The 18,092-nt window shown below is 36.9% G+C and overlaps 1 protein-coding gene across 1 annotated transcript in view; it reads left to right on the forward strand.

The window, feature by feature from the left end:
• Nucleotides 1–18,092, forward strand: part of LOC128660336 (ATP-binding cassette sub-family B member 5) — a 414,907-nt gene that overhangs the window by 292,883 nt on the left and 103,932 nt on the right. The window contains exons 14-18 of the mRNA XM_053714135.1: nucleotides 1,851–1,976; nucleotides 2,062–2,265; nucleotides 2,810–2,980; nucleotides 6,936–7,097; nucleotides 8,428–8,586. Coding sequence (XP_053570110.1) covers nucleotides 1,851–1,976; nucleotides 2,062–2,265; nucleotides 2,810–2,980; nucleotides 6,936–7,097; nucleotides 8,428–8,586 — 822 coding nt within the window. The remainder of the gene's footprint in view (nucleotides 1–1,850; nucleotides 1,977–2,061; nucleotides 2,266–2,809; nucleotides 2,981–6,935; nucleotides 7,098–8,427; nucleotides 8,587–18,092) is intronic.

The following is an 18,092-nucleotide window of genomic DNA, read 5'->3' on the forward strand; positions in this document are numbered from 1 at the left end:
AGTGCTGCACAAATCGCAGAGGTCTTAGACCAGAGCGGTCTCAGTCGATCACCACACATGTAGTGGCGTGCCAATCTCGCCACATTCTCTCCAACACAGGGTAGAGTGGCTAGGGTATAGAGTGTGAAGCTTAGTCGGCACCAGGTGCCATCTTGTAATGATCTTGAAATATAATTCATACAGCGTGACACAATGGAGAGCAGTTTTGGTTAATTGTATCGCCCTAGACCAGTCCAGGGGAGTGAAGGTCAATCCCAACTCTGCTTCCCAGGAGATCATATGTCTTGTCTTTATAAGGGTGGGCGGCCCTAGAAGAGATTTGTAGTGAGCAGTCAGGGGCTTGTATAGTTGTTGGTTAGTTTTCCACCTGATCTCCCAGGTGGTGGGGGCCCTGATCTTGTCGGTCAGGAATCCCCAGGCCTTCATAAGGGATCTAAGTCTCGTGAGATCAAATTCTAGCTGACGAGGGATGTCATACCTAGCTATCATGTCTTGGTTTGAGAGAAGGTTTTCGTTCCGGTAAAAGTCTCCCAAGGAGACAATTCCATGGGTCCTCCAGATGGGAAGCCTGACATTAGGCAGCTCCCGTAGGAGTGACAAAACTGGATGAATGGGGGATGGATGTGGGGCTATCAATTGGTTGTGCCTCAGTTGGAACCAGGCTGTTTGACAGCCTTTGATAAGTTGATTTGAGACAGGTATTCGTGCAGCTAAATGTTGGGGGACCCATAATAGGTCTGAGAGATCAATGTATGCCGGAAGGGAAGCTTGTTCTAGCTCCCTCCACCTAGTAGGGAGTAGGTCATGTCCCCACGCTGAGACATGTGAGAGCATGGCCGCCTGATAGTATAGTTGAACGTTAGGTAGGCCCAGTCCACCTCTGGTTACTGGGGCCTGCAACGTGGCTGCCGCTACTCTCGGCTGCTTGCCTTCCCAAACATATGAATTGACTAAGGTTTGGAAACCGCGTAAGATCCGTTCCGGGACTGAAATGGGGATACACCTCATAATGTAGGTTAATTTGGGGAGGATCATCATTTTAAGGGCAGCTATTCTTCCCATCCATGAGATTTCCTCGTATTTCTTAGACTTCAACTTAGAGTCTACCTTCTTTAGTAGAGTTGCGTAGTTCTCCTGTATCACTATGTCCTTTACATGGGACAGGAATACCCCTAAGTGTCTGATCCCGATCGTAGACCACTTGAATGAATAAGACCTCTTAAGACGTCTCTGTTCTGACTCCCCAACGAGTATCGTGTAGGCCTCCGTTTTAGAGACATTAATTTTGTAGTTTGATATTTTGCCAAAGGTGTCGATAATTTCCAGGAGAGGGGGCAACGAATCTAGCGGGTTTGTTAAGAAGAGGGTGAAATCGTCAGCGAAAAGCGCTAACTTCTGTAGGGTATCATGAATCTGAAGGCCCTGGACTCCCGTATTTTCTCTGATTGCCTCCGCTAGCGGCTCCATAACTAGAGCAAAAAGGAGCGGAGACAGGGGACACCCCTGCCTGGTCCCGTTACTGATGGGAATTTTAGGCGAGCAAAAACCTAATCCCTTGACTACCGCCGTCGGGCAGGCGTAAAGGGCTGCGACAGCCGTCTGGAACACCCGGGGGATCCCAAAACGCTCCATAGTACAAAACATGTATTCCCACCCCACCCTGTCAAACGCTTTTTCTGCATCTAAAGACAGTAATGTTTTTTAATCTTACAAGATTTCTATAGAGAAAAATATTTTTCATAGAAAATCTTTGTATATATTCCATAGGAATTATTTATGTCTGTTTATTAAATTGTTTTTTTCACAGTTTTGAACTGCAAGATCTTTAAACTTTTCTTTTGCTTTTAAAGGTTTTAAAGGGACTTAACTTAAAAATTAAAGCAGGACAAACAGTGGCATTAGTTGGACAAAGTGGATGTGGAAAAAGCACAACAGTTCAGCTTCTGCAGAGACTGTATGATCCAGAAGAGGGAATGGTAAAATACTCATTTGATTCCCATGAGATACATTTTTATGTGTTTACAGACTAAAAAAGTAATGTTTATTTTAACTATTTTTTAGATTGCTGTAGATGATCAGGACATACGATCATTAAATGTGAGACACTACAGAGAATTCATTGGTGTGGTTAGCCAAGAACCTATCCTATTTGGGACAACAATTAGTCATAACATAAAGTATGGTAGAGATAATGTGACTGATGAAGAAATAGAAAAAGCTGCTAAAGAAGCAAATGCCTATGATTTCATTATGACACTGCCTGATGTAAGTATTCAGTACTTGCAGAAAGTGCCCTAGGTTCAGTGTGTATAAAATAAATTACAAAATAATGCTCAACCCTAAGATCTTTGTGATCTCAGACACTTAATAGAGAAATAAATGGGAAACAGTGGAATAATAATTTTAACACAGTGGCAAACTGAACTGTTAAAAGCTCTCTGACTTGCAAATCAATCTGAAATGCAGTTTGGGTGGCTTAACATATATTTATTTCTAGTTTTATATATATATATATATATATATATATATATATATATATATATATATATATATATATATATATATATATATATATATATATATATATATATATATATATATATAGATATACATACAGTGCTGTGCAAAAGTCTTAGACAGGTGTGAAAAAATGTTGTAAGAAAGAATGCTTTCAAAAATAGAAATATATATGTACTGTATGTATTCGTTTTCTAATGAGAACTTTATTGCATCTGCAGCTGAAATGTTAGGAACTTGTTTGTGACATTAACTAAAATGTATTATTTGTGTCATTTGAACTCTCTTTTAGAAATTTGAAACCCTTGTTGGGGAAAGAGGAGCTCAGCTGAGTGGTGGTCAGAAGCAAAGAATAGCTATAGCTAGAGCACTTGTACGAAATCCTAAAATCCTTCTACTGGATGAAGCTACCTCTGCTTTGGATACTGAGAGTGAATCTGTTGTACAAGCTGCTTTAGATAAGGTAATTGTTTTACCATTTTGGTCATCACTTATATGTTCCACAAAAGGAAGGTCTACATAACCCAAATCCAGGCGCTCTGGACATGCTAAATTGTCCCACTCTAACTCTAAACTCAGTCTTCATCTGTCTTTACTGAGTTCAGGATAACTGTGGACTGTAGTTGCGTGTAGACCATGGATCAGCTCTCAGTACATTTTTGGAGTCAGATTGGCATGTGGGAAAGAACCTCAGGCATCCACTTAAATATTAACTCATTTGTATTTTATCTAGTAAGTGCATTATTGTGTATGTACTTATGCTGCTTGATGCACTTATGCGCTGTCCTTTTATTTTTTCATGGATTTGTAGTGTATGGGGCATGCATTAAAGGAACTTGGATGCTAAAGACTGCTTGCACTTTCTAACACAGACCCTATATCCTGACTGTGGAAATTCCACTTTCATGAATTTTCAGTATTTGTTTTTAATAGTGCAACATTGTTGAAATTTTTATTGTGACTATACATTAAAGTTAGTTAGTTTAGTGCTGATTCTATGTATTGTGGCATTGTTAAGGTTTATGTTAAAGCTTCAGGATAAATAAAAGGTTTTTGTTTTTTTGTTAAAGCCATATTCTGCTGTGTAGGATCCCCCCTTAGCCCCCAACCTCCCTGATCCCCCCCAAAACAGCTCTCTAACCCTCCCCCTCTACCTAATTTGCGCCATCTTGGGTACTGGCAGCTGTCTGCCAGTACCCAGTTTACAATAAAATGTTTATTTTTTTACCTTTTCCCCCTATTTTCCCTTTTTTTCTGTAGTGTAGCTTCCCCCCACAAAGACTAACCCCCACCCCCTCTCCGATCCCTTATATCCTAATTCACTCCCTCCGGTCCCCCACTTAACTTGTGAAAATGTTCCATAGTGTAGTGGTTCCCACCCACTCCCGCCCCGTGCATGCGCCCACCCGCCACCCCCCGTGCCTGCGCATGCGTTCCTGCGTGCCACCGGTGACCCTGCCCCCGATCCCGCCCCCCTCTCACTACTGGACTTCACCGATGGCCGCCCACCCGCCTCCCACGTCGGCTCCCACCAGCGATCACGGACATATATGTCTGATGTAAAGAGGGCCACAGAGTGGCTCTCTCTGCATCGGATGGCCAAGTAGTGCTATTGCAGGATGCCTCGATATCGAGGCATCACTGCAATAACATGAAAGCGACTGGAAGTGATCAGGATAGCTTCCACCGCTTTCAAAGACCGATGACGTACAGGGTACGTCCTCGGTCGTTAACTGTATTTTTTTGGAGGAAATACTCCATACGTTGTCGGTTGTTAAGGGGTTAAGCAACCATCTAATTTACTCCAATTTTTCTTTGTTCTCTTGCTATCTTTATTTGAAAAAGAAGGCATCTAAGCTAAGGAGCCAGACAATTTTTGGTTCAGAATACCTGAACAGCACTTGTTTATTGGTGGGTGAATTCATCCACAATCAGCAAGAACAACCCAGGTTGTTCACCAAAAATGGTCCGGCTTCTAAACTTACATTCTTGCTTTTTAAAAAAGATACCAAGATAATGAAGAAAAATTGATAATAGGAGTAAATTAGAAAGTTGCTTAAAATTGCATGCTCTATCTGAATCATTAAAGAAAAATTTTGGGTTCAGTGTCCCTTTAATGGCCTGAAGATGCATGTACGGTGCAATTTACTTCTGTTACAGTGATTACTTTTCTTTTAGCAGGGAAAGGGTTCTTAAAGAACTGTTTTTTGACATGGTGCACAATTGATCTCATTGTAATTTTTTCTTTTATGATTCAGATAGAGCATGCAATTTTAAGCAAGTTTCTTATTTTCTCCTATTATCATTTTTTTTATTCTCTTGGTTTCTTTATTTGAAAAAGCAGGAATGTACCTTTAGCCACCAATCAGCAAGCGCTACCCAGGTGCGCTCCACTCATAATCTGGCACAATATTTTATAATATTCTCAAAGTAATCTGAAAGAAACCTCTTGGAGAGCATGACATTTTTAATGGATTAATGGAATGAATTTACCAAACAAATTAAAGTGATGGTAAATTCAGCCAAACTGCTCCACATATTTGTAATGGTCTTATCCTAACTAGCATAGCGATATGCTTTTATATTAATAAATACATCAGCACACTGAATAATTTCACTTTTAATCCTGCTACGTTAGCGGTTTTAATTCAGCCTCTCTCTAACATTTTCGAAGCTCCTTCTTTGAGTGGCATCTGTTCTAGCCAATCAGAGCCTCACCATGCGCCCCATGTTAAACTCTATTTGCACGCTCCCGTGCTCAGAACGCTGTAATCTTACTCAAATGCGCATGCGTGACTACTTACACTACTTGCGCAACAGAATAAGGGAATCCACAGCTCCGCTTACAGTAAACAGTGCATCTGTTATCTCGCATGCGCATTTTAGTAAGATTACAGCATTATGAGCATGGGTGCATGCAGATAGAGTTTAACATGGGGCGCATGGTGAGGCTCTGATTGGCTAGAACAGATGCCACTCCAAGAAGGAGCTTTGAAAATGTTAGAGAGAGGCTAAATTAAAACCGGTAACATAGCAGTATTAAAAGTGAAATTATTCAGTGTGCTGATGTATTTATTAATAAAAAAGCATATCGCTATGCTAGTTAGGATAAGACCATTACAAATATGTGGAGCAGTTTGGCTGAATTTACCATCACTTTAACCATTACAGCCATGAATATACAGCATCTTGCCATATACTTCAAAACTATATTTCAGTATGATTATAGATTATAATGTATCCCAAATAGAAACTATTGTTAGGTTGTTCCTAAAAGATAATTCTATTTAAAAAAAAATCTTATTTAAATTAAAAAAATCTGATTTAAAGTATAAAAAAATCCAATTTAAATTAAACATTCAGATTTGTATCCATCCTGCTTATCAGTGACTGCAAAAAAAAGCACACACGAGGGTTGAGATATCATTGTTCTATCAGCTGGATGACAATAAAACCACAGCTTCTACTTTGCAGATCTTCCACTCATTTCTTGGGTGATGCCACCAGTAGTCAGCAACCTGGTGTAGCTGAGTACACACTCCTTCTCTACGCGTTTCGTCTGTACTTCATGCTGACTTTCTCAAGAGACTGGGAGTATTGCAGTGTACAATTGTCAAACTCATACCTTCCGGTGGCACTAAATATTATAGTCCTATAATCAAAGCAATCAACTACCTAAGTTCTGGCCAAAAACACTTCTCTTCTCTTAGTGACCCCACACTAGGATATAAAATAAGATGTAGAACTTAAAATCCAAGATTCATTAAAATGCAACGTGTTTCTCAGCCTTCAAGACAAATTGTTTAGGTAGTTTTATACAATATAATGTTATATCTATATGGCAGGCTGTTAATTCTACTATAACATAATTGTCCATCATTTTAATTTACCTTTACTGAGTTATTTATCCAACACTGTTTAAAGGGATTAAGGAGTCATTTTACTGCATCTAAAATAAGAAAATTTAAAATGTATTATCAATACTTTGTAAAATGGATCTTTCTATACTGATAGAAAACACCTTTTGTTTTTTTGCTTGTGGGGTGTGTCATTGTCCACCTATAGAGTTTTTATTTTCAGCTGGTCTATCTCACTGAAAGCCAGTATTGAAGAAATTGTTTCTTTCTGTAATTTTCAAAATCAAAGTAAACATCTTAAACTTAATCTTTTGCCAAAGAAAAAGTTACATTTAACATGTTTAAAGTGTAAAACGTTAAATTTGGAAACTCCATAAGTGTATTTCAGAAATTATTTTTAACGATATTTTTTTTTAACGATATTAGAGTGGGAAATATAATTCAGCACATACTAGTCACTATGAGGTCTCATGTAATCTGTCTGTAAACATTTTGGCATACTTAAATATTATCATTGATTTTTACACAACTAGCAATCTTACCAATGGTTACCTTATTCAGGCCAGCAAAGGTCGGACCACAATTGTCATTGCTCACCGTCTTAGCACAGTTTGGGCAGCTGATGTGATAGTTGTGATAGAAAATGGCGCTGTAGCTGAACAAGGAACTCATGCTGAATTAATGGAAAAAAATGGCATATACCACACACTAGCAACAGCTCAGGTATGTTCATGTATGTGAATTAGTCGTCAAAGATACTAACATTTTTAAAGGGACAATGAACCCAATTTTTTTCTTTCATGATCCAGATAGAGCATGCAATCTTAAGCAACTTTCTCATTTACTCCTATTATCAATTTGTCTTCATTCTCTTGCTATTTTTATTTGAAAAGCAAGAATATAAGTTTAGAAGCCGGCCCATTTTTGGTTCACAACCTGGGTTGTGCTTGCTGATTGGTGGCTAAATGCACCCACCAATAAACAAGTGCTGTCCAGGGATTCTGAACCAAACATTGGCTGGCTCCTTAGTTTAAATGTCTTCTTTTTCAAATAAAGATAGCAAGAGAACGAATAAAAATTGATAATAGGAGTAAATTAAAAAGTTGCTTAAAATTGCATGGTCTATCTGAATCATGAAAGAAAAAATGTGGGTTTAGTGTCCCTTTAATCTACTAATGTCTATCTATGCAAAAATAACATAAGTGAAAGCATATAATTTGTCTCCCCATAACAGTTTTACTACTATAGTTTAGTATATAAATGGGGCTACAGCCCTGTAATTAATAGTATCCTGAAAAAGCTCTCCAGCTTCAGATAAAACTGAATAAACTAAGGGTAAACCAGTGGCGGTGAGGCCGGATACTGCAAATGGCCACTGTGGCTTCCCCTATAATACAACCTTATCTTCTGCAACAACCAAAACTATCCAATTTTTATTTTGTATTTCATGTTTTACTTCACATAACACCCACAGTCCCTTACCACTCCTTATTAATCCATTTCTCATTTTCACACAGTTAATTTTAGGTTTAAATAAAAAAACTAAACATTTTGATTTAATCAGTGGCATCAAATGGGCTCTTTGAGTTATACACTTTCTGGGCAGTTATTCTCACCAAGGGCACAAATATGGTTCAGAGTTTGGAAAACATATTACAACAAAATATATATATGATCAGCTGGCAATGCAATTTAGGACATTAATGCTTACATAATTATTCTTTTACCTATGATTATGCTGCCAGTCTGATTAATATACTACCTGAGCCCAGCAAGAACTATCATAACCCTACTATTATATCTATAGAACCTACAGGATATCCTTCCATAACTCAGTGTAATTCTTTAAAAGTGTAACTTTTCCATTATTGTGATTGATGCTTACATGTTGATATATCAATGTTTGCCTCGGTAATGCCTTGAATAGGTCTGGATTATTTGTAGTTTTACATTAATTGAGATGAATAGTTAATGTAATGTTATTTAAAGAGCATATTCAGGCTTATTTGTGATATGTAGTGTTGCTTCTTTTAATTTATTTACTAATTACTAGGCTGTACATATATCTGAAGATAATGAAGCTTCAGAATCAGTTGCACATGGAGTATGTAGAAGACCATCATTAGTAAGGCGTCTGAGTTCAAAAATATCTGCTCAAAACTATGGGTTATTGGATGAAGAAGAAAAAGACAAAAATGATGAAATGGAACAGGTAACAATCTGTTAGAGTGAAATGGGTTCTTCTCTTCTCTAAATTTGTTTTCTTGACTCTTTTCCACACTGGAATTTGCACACAGAAAACTGTTCACCTTTTAGAAGGCAGGAACCCCAAACTATACATTTCCTTCTGGCATACATCTGAAAAGCATGACTGAAAACATGTAGAGTATAGATAAGTAAAGATATAAGGGATAATTTAGTGACTGATACTATAGCAATGAACTAGTTAAAAAAGTACAGTAGAAATAAAGACATTTCCTTGTTTCTTGTTCGTCCATGAAAGCCAGTCACCAACAAGAGAATTCTCAAACAGTTAATCTTTAAAGGGTCAGTAAAGATGAAAACAACAGGTACCAGTTGCAGGCACAGGAAAAATATGTTTAGTTATCAGGCTGTAAAAAGGACAAAAAAATGTTTTGTTTTGTTTTTTAACTCTTTCATTAACTCTACATCTGCTGAAGAATAAACATTCATCTTGTAATGCATCTAGAAGGCATTTAGATAGTTAAAAAAAACTTTAAACAGATCTAATTCAGCTGCCCAATAAATAGAAATTGCTTGTATTTTTCAAACCTCAAGATACTTTACTGAATTAATGAGCTTTGATAAAGTTTTGCACAATCCAACTGAACTGTAGTCTTCACTTGAGGGCTGGGACGGATGGTGTCCTCTTCCTCATCTGAGAGCTTTGTGGTCATTTTATAGCTGCTTTATGATCTAGAAGCAGCTTTACTCTCAAAGGCAGTCATGCGTCACAGGCATCTCAAATTCTTAGCAAATACAGGGCCAGATTACAAGTGGAGCTCTAAATATTGCTTTCTAGAAAGCGATATTTGCGCTTTGCTTTGTAATACCAGCGCACACATTGCACGGAAGCACTGCGCTCACGAGAGCTTGCTTTCATAAGCTCCAATGGGAGGCTCGTTCTGATGCCGGCAGCATTTGTAAATATATATGTATATGATTATATACATATATATGTATGTGTTAATATGTATATATACACATATTAACACATAAATATATATGGGCCAGATTACAAGTGAATCGCTATATATCGCTTTCATGAAAGTGATATTAGGGCTCCACTTAGTAATACAATACTGTGCACTGGTATTACAAGTTAGCGGCGAGAGCGAGAGCATGCTTCAATAGACTCCTAAGGGAGCTTAGTTCTGATGCTGTCACCGACGGCATCAGAACTTCAGCGCCAGGGAAGGAGGTAAGTCGTGCAGGGATGGCAGCAATCAAATATATATGTATATGCTTATATACATAGATATTTATGTGTTAATATGGGAATATACACATACTAACACATAAATATATATGTATATAAGCATATACATATATATTTACTGGGAACACAGTTTCCATTGACTGCAATGTAAAGACACTTTTCATTGCTGTTTTTTCTAACACCTCACTCCCACCAACTTTAACACCAAAATGCTGCCATCTTTTTTAATAAACTACAGTAGACAGTATTTTGGGAGCATTTGGGGCAGATTTATAAAATTAACCAGAGATCCGATCTCTGGTTATTTTTATAAACGCTAATTGCTTGCGGTAGCAATAACCAACCACTTATAATCTAAAAAAATAATTTAGCTCTCCACTTGTAATTTAGCCCTATGTATATATATATATATATATATATATATATATATATATATATATATATATATATATATATATATATATATATATATATATATATATATATAAAAACAAAAAGGGTACAGGACAAATGGCTACTATAAATGTGTCTTTTTCCAAAAACAATTTTATCAAACTTTAGAAAACATTAATGTTATGCTAGATTATAATTTTAATGTGGTGCAGACCCTATAAAAAATTATTCTTCAACAAACTACAAGAGGAGAACAAGGACCATCAAAAATGTCTTAAGGCCCTGTATAGATAGGGAATCAAGCACTCTTTTTTTTATAGAAAATAGCTCAAAAGTGTAGCTAAATTAAACAATTGGAATGAATCTCTGACCAGTACAATCACTGAGAACAAAAAATAATTTATTAATAGTACAGAAAGAAGTAAATCCTAACTGTCTAAACATAGCAATAGGCCAGTTGTGTGCTGGCCTTGGGTATATGTTAGCAATACAAAGTAAAGTATGTTGAACAAACAATATAGTACATGTGGCCAATTAAACTGAAGATGTGCACATCATAATCATAATATTGGCAAAAATACAATCCAAAGACACCTAGTACACCGCTACACCCAAGCTGTACACGGTACCCAAGTCAATACAAGGGATAATTACCGGACAGGTAAATTTTTAGGGATCTAAGTAGTGATAGGTGCTTTGTAAAGATTTCAGGAACAACAATAATGGCAGTATAGCAACAATTACAAATAATTACATACAAGTATGAAGAATAGCTATTGCAATGGTTATTAGCAATAAGATAAATAGTGAGTTACATGCAAGTATGAAGAATAGCTATTGCAATGGTTATTAGCAATAAGATAGATAGTGGAACATAGTAATACATCCTCCATAATGAATTGCCTCAGTACAGCAGTTACATAGAGACACAGCAGTTTACATAGAGATGCCTGCATATATTGAGATAAAATTCTCACAAGAGTGTATTGCTGAAGAAAACAACCAAATCACACCAGGATGATTTTCCACATATAGCAGTATTGTCTTCAGCCAGACTTTAGCAAAATGGGATAAGTGCTGCCAAAGCTGCATGCGTGTTAGTAAAGCATAGTACTTCTTATTGCTGAAGATGTTGTGTGAAAGCAGCAAACAAGCCAAATGAGCAGTGGGAGTCAGTCCAGGCTAACCCCCCATCAAGTGAAAGCAGCTATATTCCTGTGTTAAACCATAAGCATGCACTTATCTGATTCTGGAGGTGTCCACAATTGAGGTCCGCTGTTTGTTACCGGTTGCCTCCTGAAATACTGCCTTGTAATTGAGTCCCATGAAACAATTTGCTGAGCCAGTTGAATGCTGCACGCTGAGATTGCAGCGTGGTAGAACTGTATGCTTACTTCCTTGTTGGTCACATGTGCGTCTGTGATCCAATGCCTACGATCCTGATCGTTTCACCCACAATGCCAAATGATAGGCGGGGCTTCCTCAGGGCGGATGGATCTTAGCCCTGCTGGGAGGAAATATATCCACAAAGACTCCTCCCAGTTTTAACCAATTATGTACCTTAATCTTGATGCTAAACAATGTGTAACATACATACCAAACCTAACTAATTCTAAAGAAGAAGGAAGTAACTAGCAAAAAAGTTGATGAGACATAATAAGTCAAATTAGTTAATGACGTTCACAGTTGCAAATAAAAAAAATAAAAAAAAATAAAAAATTAAAAAATGAAAAACAAAAGATAAGCAAAAGAATGAAATAAGAAATCTTTAATTAAAATTGAAACTAAAATTAGAAACTCAGGGAGCAAGTAATGATGTTAGAAAGCTATTCATATTCATAACATCCAAATACTCTAATATACATGAATATTATAATAGAAAGGGGCTTTTTTAGATGAAACTAGCCATATCCAGCTTTTCATTAAGACCAACTGGCGAAAGAGTGTTCAAAGTAAATATCCACTTACACTCTTTTTGGAGCAGACATTTATCATTGTCCCCCCCTCTTCCATGCACAATACCTTTGTCTATACCTGTAAAGCGTAGACAACCTGGGTTGCTGTTATGTACAGCTTGATAATGTCTCGCAATGCTGCTAGATTGTATTTTACCTTTTATATCGTCCCTATGTTCCTTTATACGATCTTTAAAGATACGTTTCATTTTGCCCACGTAAAACGCCGGGCAAGAACATTCCAGGAGATACACAACCCCCTCCGTATTGCAATTGAAGAAGTAATTAATCTGAAAAGATTTTTTACTATTGCCAGAAAATGTCTTGGTCTTTTTCATAAAATCACATGTCACGCACTTTCCACAAGGAAAGTTGCCATTAGGGATGTTCTTCTTAAGCCAATTTCCTTCTTTTTCTGTGGGTTTAAATTGGCTCGAGACCAGGTTATCTTTGAGATTTTTTGCTCTTCTTGCTGTAAGGCTGGGATAAGTCCCAACTTCTTCAGCAATGTTGCCATCACTTAAAAGGATTGGCCAATGCTTATTAAGAACTGACTTAATGGTTTGCCAATGACAATTATAAGTCGTGGTTAATCGTATTACTGACTTTGTTTGTTTAGTCCTCTTGAACAGGAGATCATCTCTATCAATTTTTCTTGCGTGAATCATAGCTTTTTTAATCTTACGCCGTGAATAGCCATGTTCAAGAAACCTATCTTGCATGAGCTTTCCATGTTCCTCAAATTTCTCTTTCGACGAGCAATTGCGGCGTAGCCGAAGAAATTGTCCTTTAGGAATTCCTCCTATAAGGTGTCGGGGATGGTGACTGCTTGCCATTAACAGGCTATTAGTAGCCGTAGCCTTTCTAAAATTTTCAGTGACCAACATATTGTTCACATTTTTGACCTTAATGTCAAGAAAATCAATCTCAGATTTACTAAAGTGCATAGTAAGTCGCATATTTAGATCATTTTGGTTCAAACTATTGAAAAACTGCAATAATTCCACTTGATCACCCTCCCAAATGAGGAATACATCGTCCACATATCTCAGCCAGAAATTGACATGTTTAGTGAACAAATCATGTTGATAAACTGAATCCATCTCCCATTTGCCTAAATGTAAACAGGCGTATGTGGGGGCACATGTGGCCCCCATGGCTGTTCCTCTCAATTGTTTGTAAATTCTGTTATTAAACATGAAAACATTGTTGTTGAGAATGAATCTTAGAAGATCAACAATGAGCTCAGTATGTTTGGAAAATTTTGTACCTCTGCTTGACAGGAAACTTTCACAGGCTTTTATACCAGTATCATGTGGGATACTGGAATAAAGTCCCTCTACGTCCATTGACACTAAAAGTGATTCTTTGTCAACTGGCATCCCATTGATTTTTTTCAAAAAGTCAGTTGTGTCAAGAACAAATGACGGTAAAGTCACCAAAAAAGGACGCAGAGCATGATCAATAAAGTGACCTACATGTTCAACCAGACTCCCGATGCCAGAAATGATGGGACGTCCAGGCGGATTCTTAATGTTCTTATGAATATTAGGTATACAGTAAAATATAGAATGCACAAAAAAGGACTTAACAGTGCTAGATTAATAGTTCCACATTTCCTGAGTTATAGTAAATTCTCAATATGTTATATCTGGAAAGTGCTAGTTAGACAGATATTTGGCAAATATTCTCTACCAAAAGAAAGTTTTATGAATGATATTACCAATAAAATTAACCACTATTATAATATGAATACAATTAATATGAACAATAGGTATAACTAGTGTCTGCTTTGCAGATAATCACATTTCTCAGTCCAGAGTACCTTTTCACTTCCACAAGGCACAAAATGTTCGTTCAGTTTATAGGTCAAAAAATGATTCCCACTTCCTTCTCCCTCTTTGCTGCTTGTTTAAAAACTCTTCCTTCTCCAGAGTTTTATGTGATGCAGGATCCAAGACAGTATAACATGAAAGACAAAAGCGCAAAAAGAGGGGATTCAAGCGTAATTGGTAAAAAAGTGCTATATTGCACAAACATAGACTTCTACTCACCAGAGTTAGTATGAAAATAAGCCTTTATTGATACATTCTTTAAAACGATACTCTGTGTCCCAAGTACAAACAGTCCGTTTCCCAAGGTAATTAGCAGCTGGAAGTTCTTATATGCAGCACACAACCTGCGGCGGGCGTAGCCGGCTTGCCCACCCTCAGCTGGTTACTCTAAGGTTGCGGAGACTTGGGACCGGTGGTAGATTAACCCCAACGCGTTTCCCCCGGTATTCGCCGGGCTTTCTCAAGGGGATTTGGATAAGCACAAACGGATGTTGGGCTTCTGTGTAATTCACACTTAAATACCCGTATGTTTAAAGTTAATACGCCCACTCTGGAGGCTTGATGTTTATCTCTGCATTCCATTGGTTAGTTTTACCGGTACATTTTAAAACCACATACAATGTCAGTTAATAATATGATTCATGCATATTTCTTAACCAAGATAAGAATTACATTGATGCTCAGTATATACGGTTGTTGTATGAAACTATTAACTAATTTAAACGCACCTTAGCTTTTATATAAAGAGTTTTTTTCCCCCTTTTCCCCGTGCATTCTCATTATTGTTGAAACTTTTAAGGTGGTATTGTGCAACCTCAGATTTTAAGTTGGTATTCTATTTGCATGATATCTTAAAAGGAACATATATATAAAAAAAATTCATAAACAATTCCCACAGGATTATACACATTAAAATTTACAATTACATACAAAATGTTTTTTAGAACTATAAAAACAAATCAATTAATTTAAAATATTAAAAATACATTTCTAATTCATAGGGATTCTATAAAACATATTTTGTTACTTCTAGGGTTTTATAAAGGATTAAATAAAATAAATACATATATGACATTTGATATCCTGATCTAATATTCTAATTGTAATTAAAACCTAATATCTGACCTTTTTATAAAATACTGTTTTCCTTTTCCTATTTACATATATGCCGCCACATCTATATCAATATTGAGACCAGCAGGGTGTAGGGTTTTAAGTTTATAAATCCAGTATGTTTCTAATTTCCGTAGTTTCAACAGTCTATTGTGTATATGTGGCGATATCCACCCTATTACCTGTACTCTTAAAGAGACAGGATCACTGTTATGATACTCATAGAAGTGTTTTGCTAGATTGTGTTTCAATATTTTTTCTTTTATGTTATATACATGTTCGTATACCCTACGTCTAATATGGCGTTTAGTGCGACCCACATACATTAGGTCACACCCACATCGTAAGAGATAGACCACATATGTGGACTCACAGTTGCTCCTAAAATCTATTTCAAAAGTGTCTGTCCCACTTGAGTTGTTAAAGAACTTGGATCTATTGATATAGGGACACATAGTGCATCTGGATTTTGGACATCGCATTGTTCCCTTCCAGTCACTGAGCCAAGTACCTTTCGATTTCTTTTCATCCTCTTTTACAGCCCTTAATCTACTTGGAGCTAAAATATTCTTTAGGCTCATGCCTTTTTTGAATGTTACATTTGCTTTTTCCTCTAGTTCCGGTCCTAATATTGGATCTGCCTTTAAGATGGACCAATGTTTATTTATGATATTTTTGATTGCTCCTGCTCCTCCATTAAATGTAGTCGTAAATCTAATACCTTCATTGTTATTATTTTTATTCTTATTCTGATTTGATATTGTTCCCATCTTTTTTGGAGAAATAAGTTCTTGCCTATCTTTTGCAGTAGCTTTATCTCTAGCTTCCTTAATAAGGTTCATATCATATCCTTTAGCTTTAAACTTGTTCTCAAGGATATCTGCTTCTTCTTCATAATTGTGTGTATGAGTGCAGTTTCTCCTAATTCGTAAAAATTGACTGTAAGGTACGTTATTAATCCATGATTTTTTGTGTGCACTCGTTGCCTCTATATATCCATTTCTTTCTGTCAATTTCCTGTAATTTTTAACACAGATGGTCTTCTTATTATTATCAAAATTATCACTGCTAAATAATATCAAATCGAGAAATTCTATTGATATCTGTGAGGTTTTATGTGTAAATTTCAAATTATAAACATTATTATTGATATGAGCAATAAAATAATTTATTTTAGAGTGATCACCTTGCCATAAGATGATAATATCATCTATATACCGGCCATACTTGTAGATGTTATCTGCAAATGGGTTGTTGTTCCAGACATACTCATTCTCAAATGCATTTACATACAGATTGGCATAGGAGAGACTATCAATATTTTTGGGGCCTTTAAAAACTATAAACAACTGGTAATGAAACAGATTAGATTGAGAGCTGAATCATCTAGTCTGGAAAATTACATTCAGAATGAAATAATACCAAGGGGCTTGAGATTGAAGCTAGATCCTGGAACCAACTTACGCAGTGATGAGGGTGGTGAAGCATTCTTAGAGGACTGGAATACCAGCCTGTCAGAATGCTCAATAATTTTGATGAAAAAAATGGTCAAGAAAAATAAAGAAAGACTTGAGAAAACAAAACTAGAGGTAGATGAGGCCCTTGTCATTGTTAATAATTTTGAGCAAAATTCAAATTTTGAAAAGCTCAATAGTGAAATGAAGGAACAGATTGCAAGATTGCAGTCTGAGATTAAGTTAAGAAAAGGTAGAAAACTGGTTAGGGACCAGGAAGACTATAAGAAAAAACAGGTTTACAGTTATAGACATATACGTGGTTCATATGATTCTGGGACTGACTGTTCAGATGCAGAATCTGACAATAGGATGTCAAAAAACGAGACGCGCCCTGGCCCATCAACCCCACAAGAAGGAGGGGGGGGGGGGCCGGAAGAGATGGAATAGGGACAGGTACAAATACTGGAGGAAGACGATATCCTTACCGCCAGTCCAGGGACAGAGAATTCAGCAGGAGTTTGGAGAGGCAGCAGAATTACAGACCAAGGGGTCGGAGGGGCAGAAGACCCTACTAGACGCACCCCCTTCATCTGATAACCTGCAGGTGATTAACCTGTCCTCTTTTCACCTCAACGATTGCCATCTCAGTGTGCTAAAGCGTGGCTTGTCATTTTGTCCATCTAATGGATTTGACAAGTTTACTTTTCTAAAAGATCTTCACAGATTTGCTAGAAAAGTAGTTCTTTCTCAAATGTTTAAAAATAGATCTAAGAATATAATTGAGGATCTGAGCTTGACCACTGAGGATAGGCTGGCGCTACAGGACCTTAATGAATTATATCAGGAATCGACCTCTGACGAAGATTCTTTTCTAGCGTCAGAGATAGATTTACCTTTTAAATTATCTTCTCATTTTAAGAAAAGATCCACTTATATGCCGCAACTTTCTTTCTCTCCTGCAGTTAACTTATTTGTTAAACTGGTTGAAAGGGAGATACAGGAACTGCCACTGAGTGGCATTGTTGATGACAACTTGACCAAGAAAGAACGAAAAGCTCTGAAAGAGTTAAAAACGGCCCCCAACGTTGTGTACAAATCAGCGGATAAGGGGGGCAATGCCGTTCTATGGGATGAAACTATGTATTGCAAGGAGGTAATGAGACAATTGTCAGATAAAGATCAATATCTGAAACTTGACTTCAACCCTCTGCCTACCTTGCAATCAAAACTTTTCACAATTTTGAATGATGCCAGAAATTATGGGACAATTACTAATACAGAATTTGGGTATTTGATGGTAGACAATCCAGTTATGCCTATATTTTACTGTATACCTAAGATTCATAAGAACATTAAGAATTCGCCTGGACGTCCCATCATTTCTGGCATCGGGAGTCTGGTTGAACATGTAGGTCACTTTATTGATCATGCTCTGCGTCCTTTTTTGGTGACTTAACCGTCATTTGTTCTTGACACAACTGACTTTTTGAAAAAAATCAATGGGA

This window comes from Bombina bombina, chromosome 5, assembly GCF_027579735.1.
Source record: "Bombina bombina isolate aBomBom1 chromosome 5, aBomBom1.pri, whole genome shotgun sequence".
NCBI classification, from domain to species: Eukaryota; Metazoa; Chordata; class Amphibia; order Anura; family Bombinatoridae; genus Bombina; species Bombina bombina.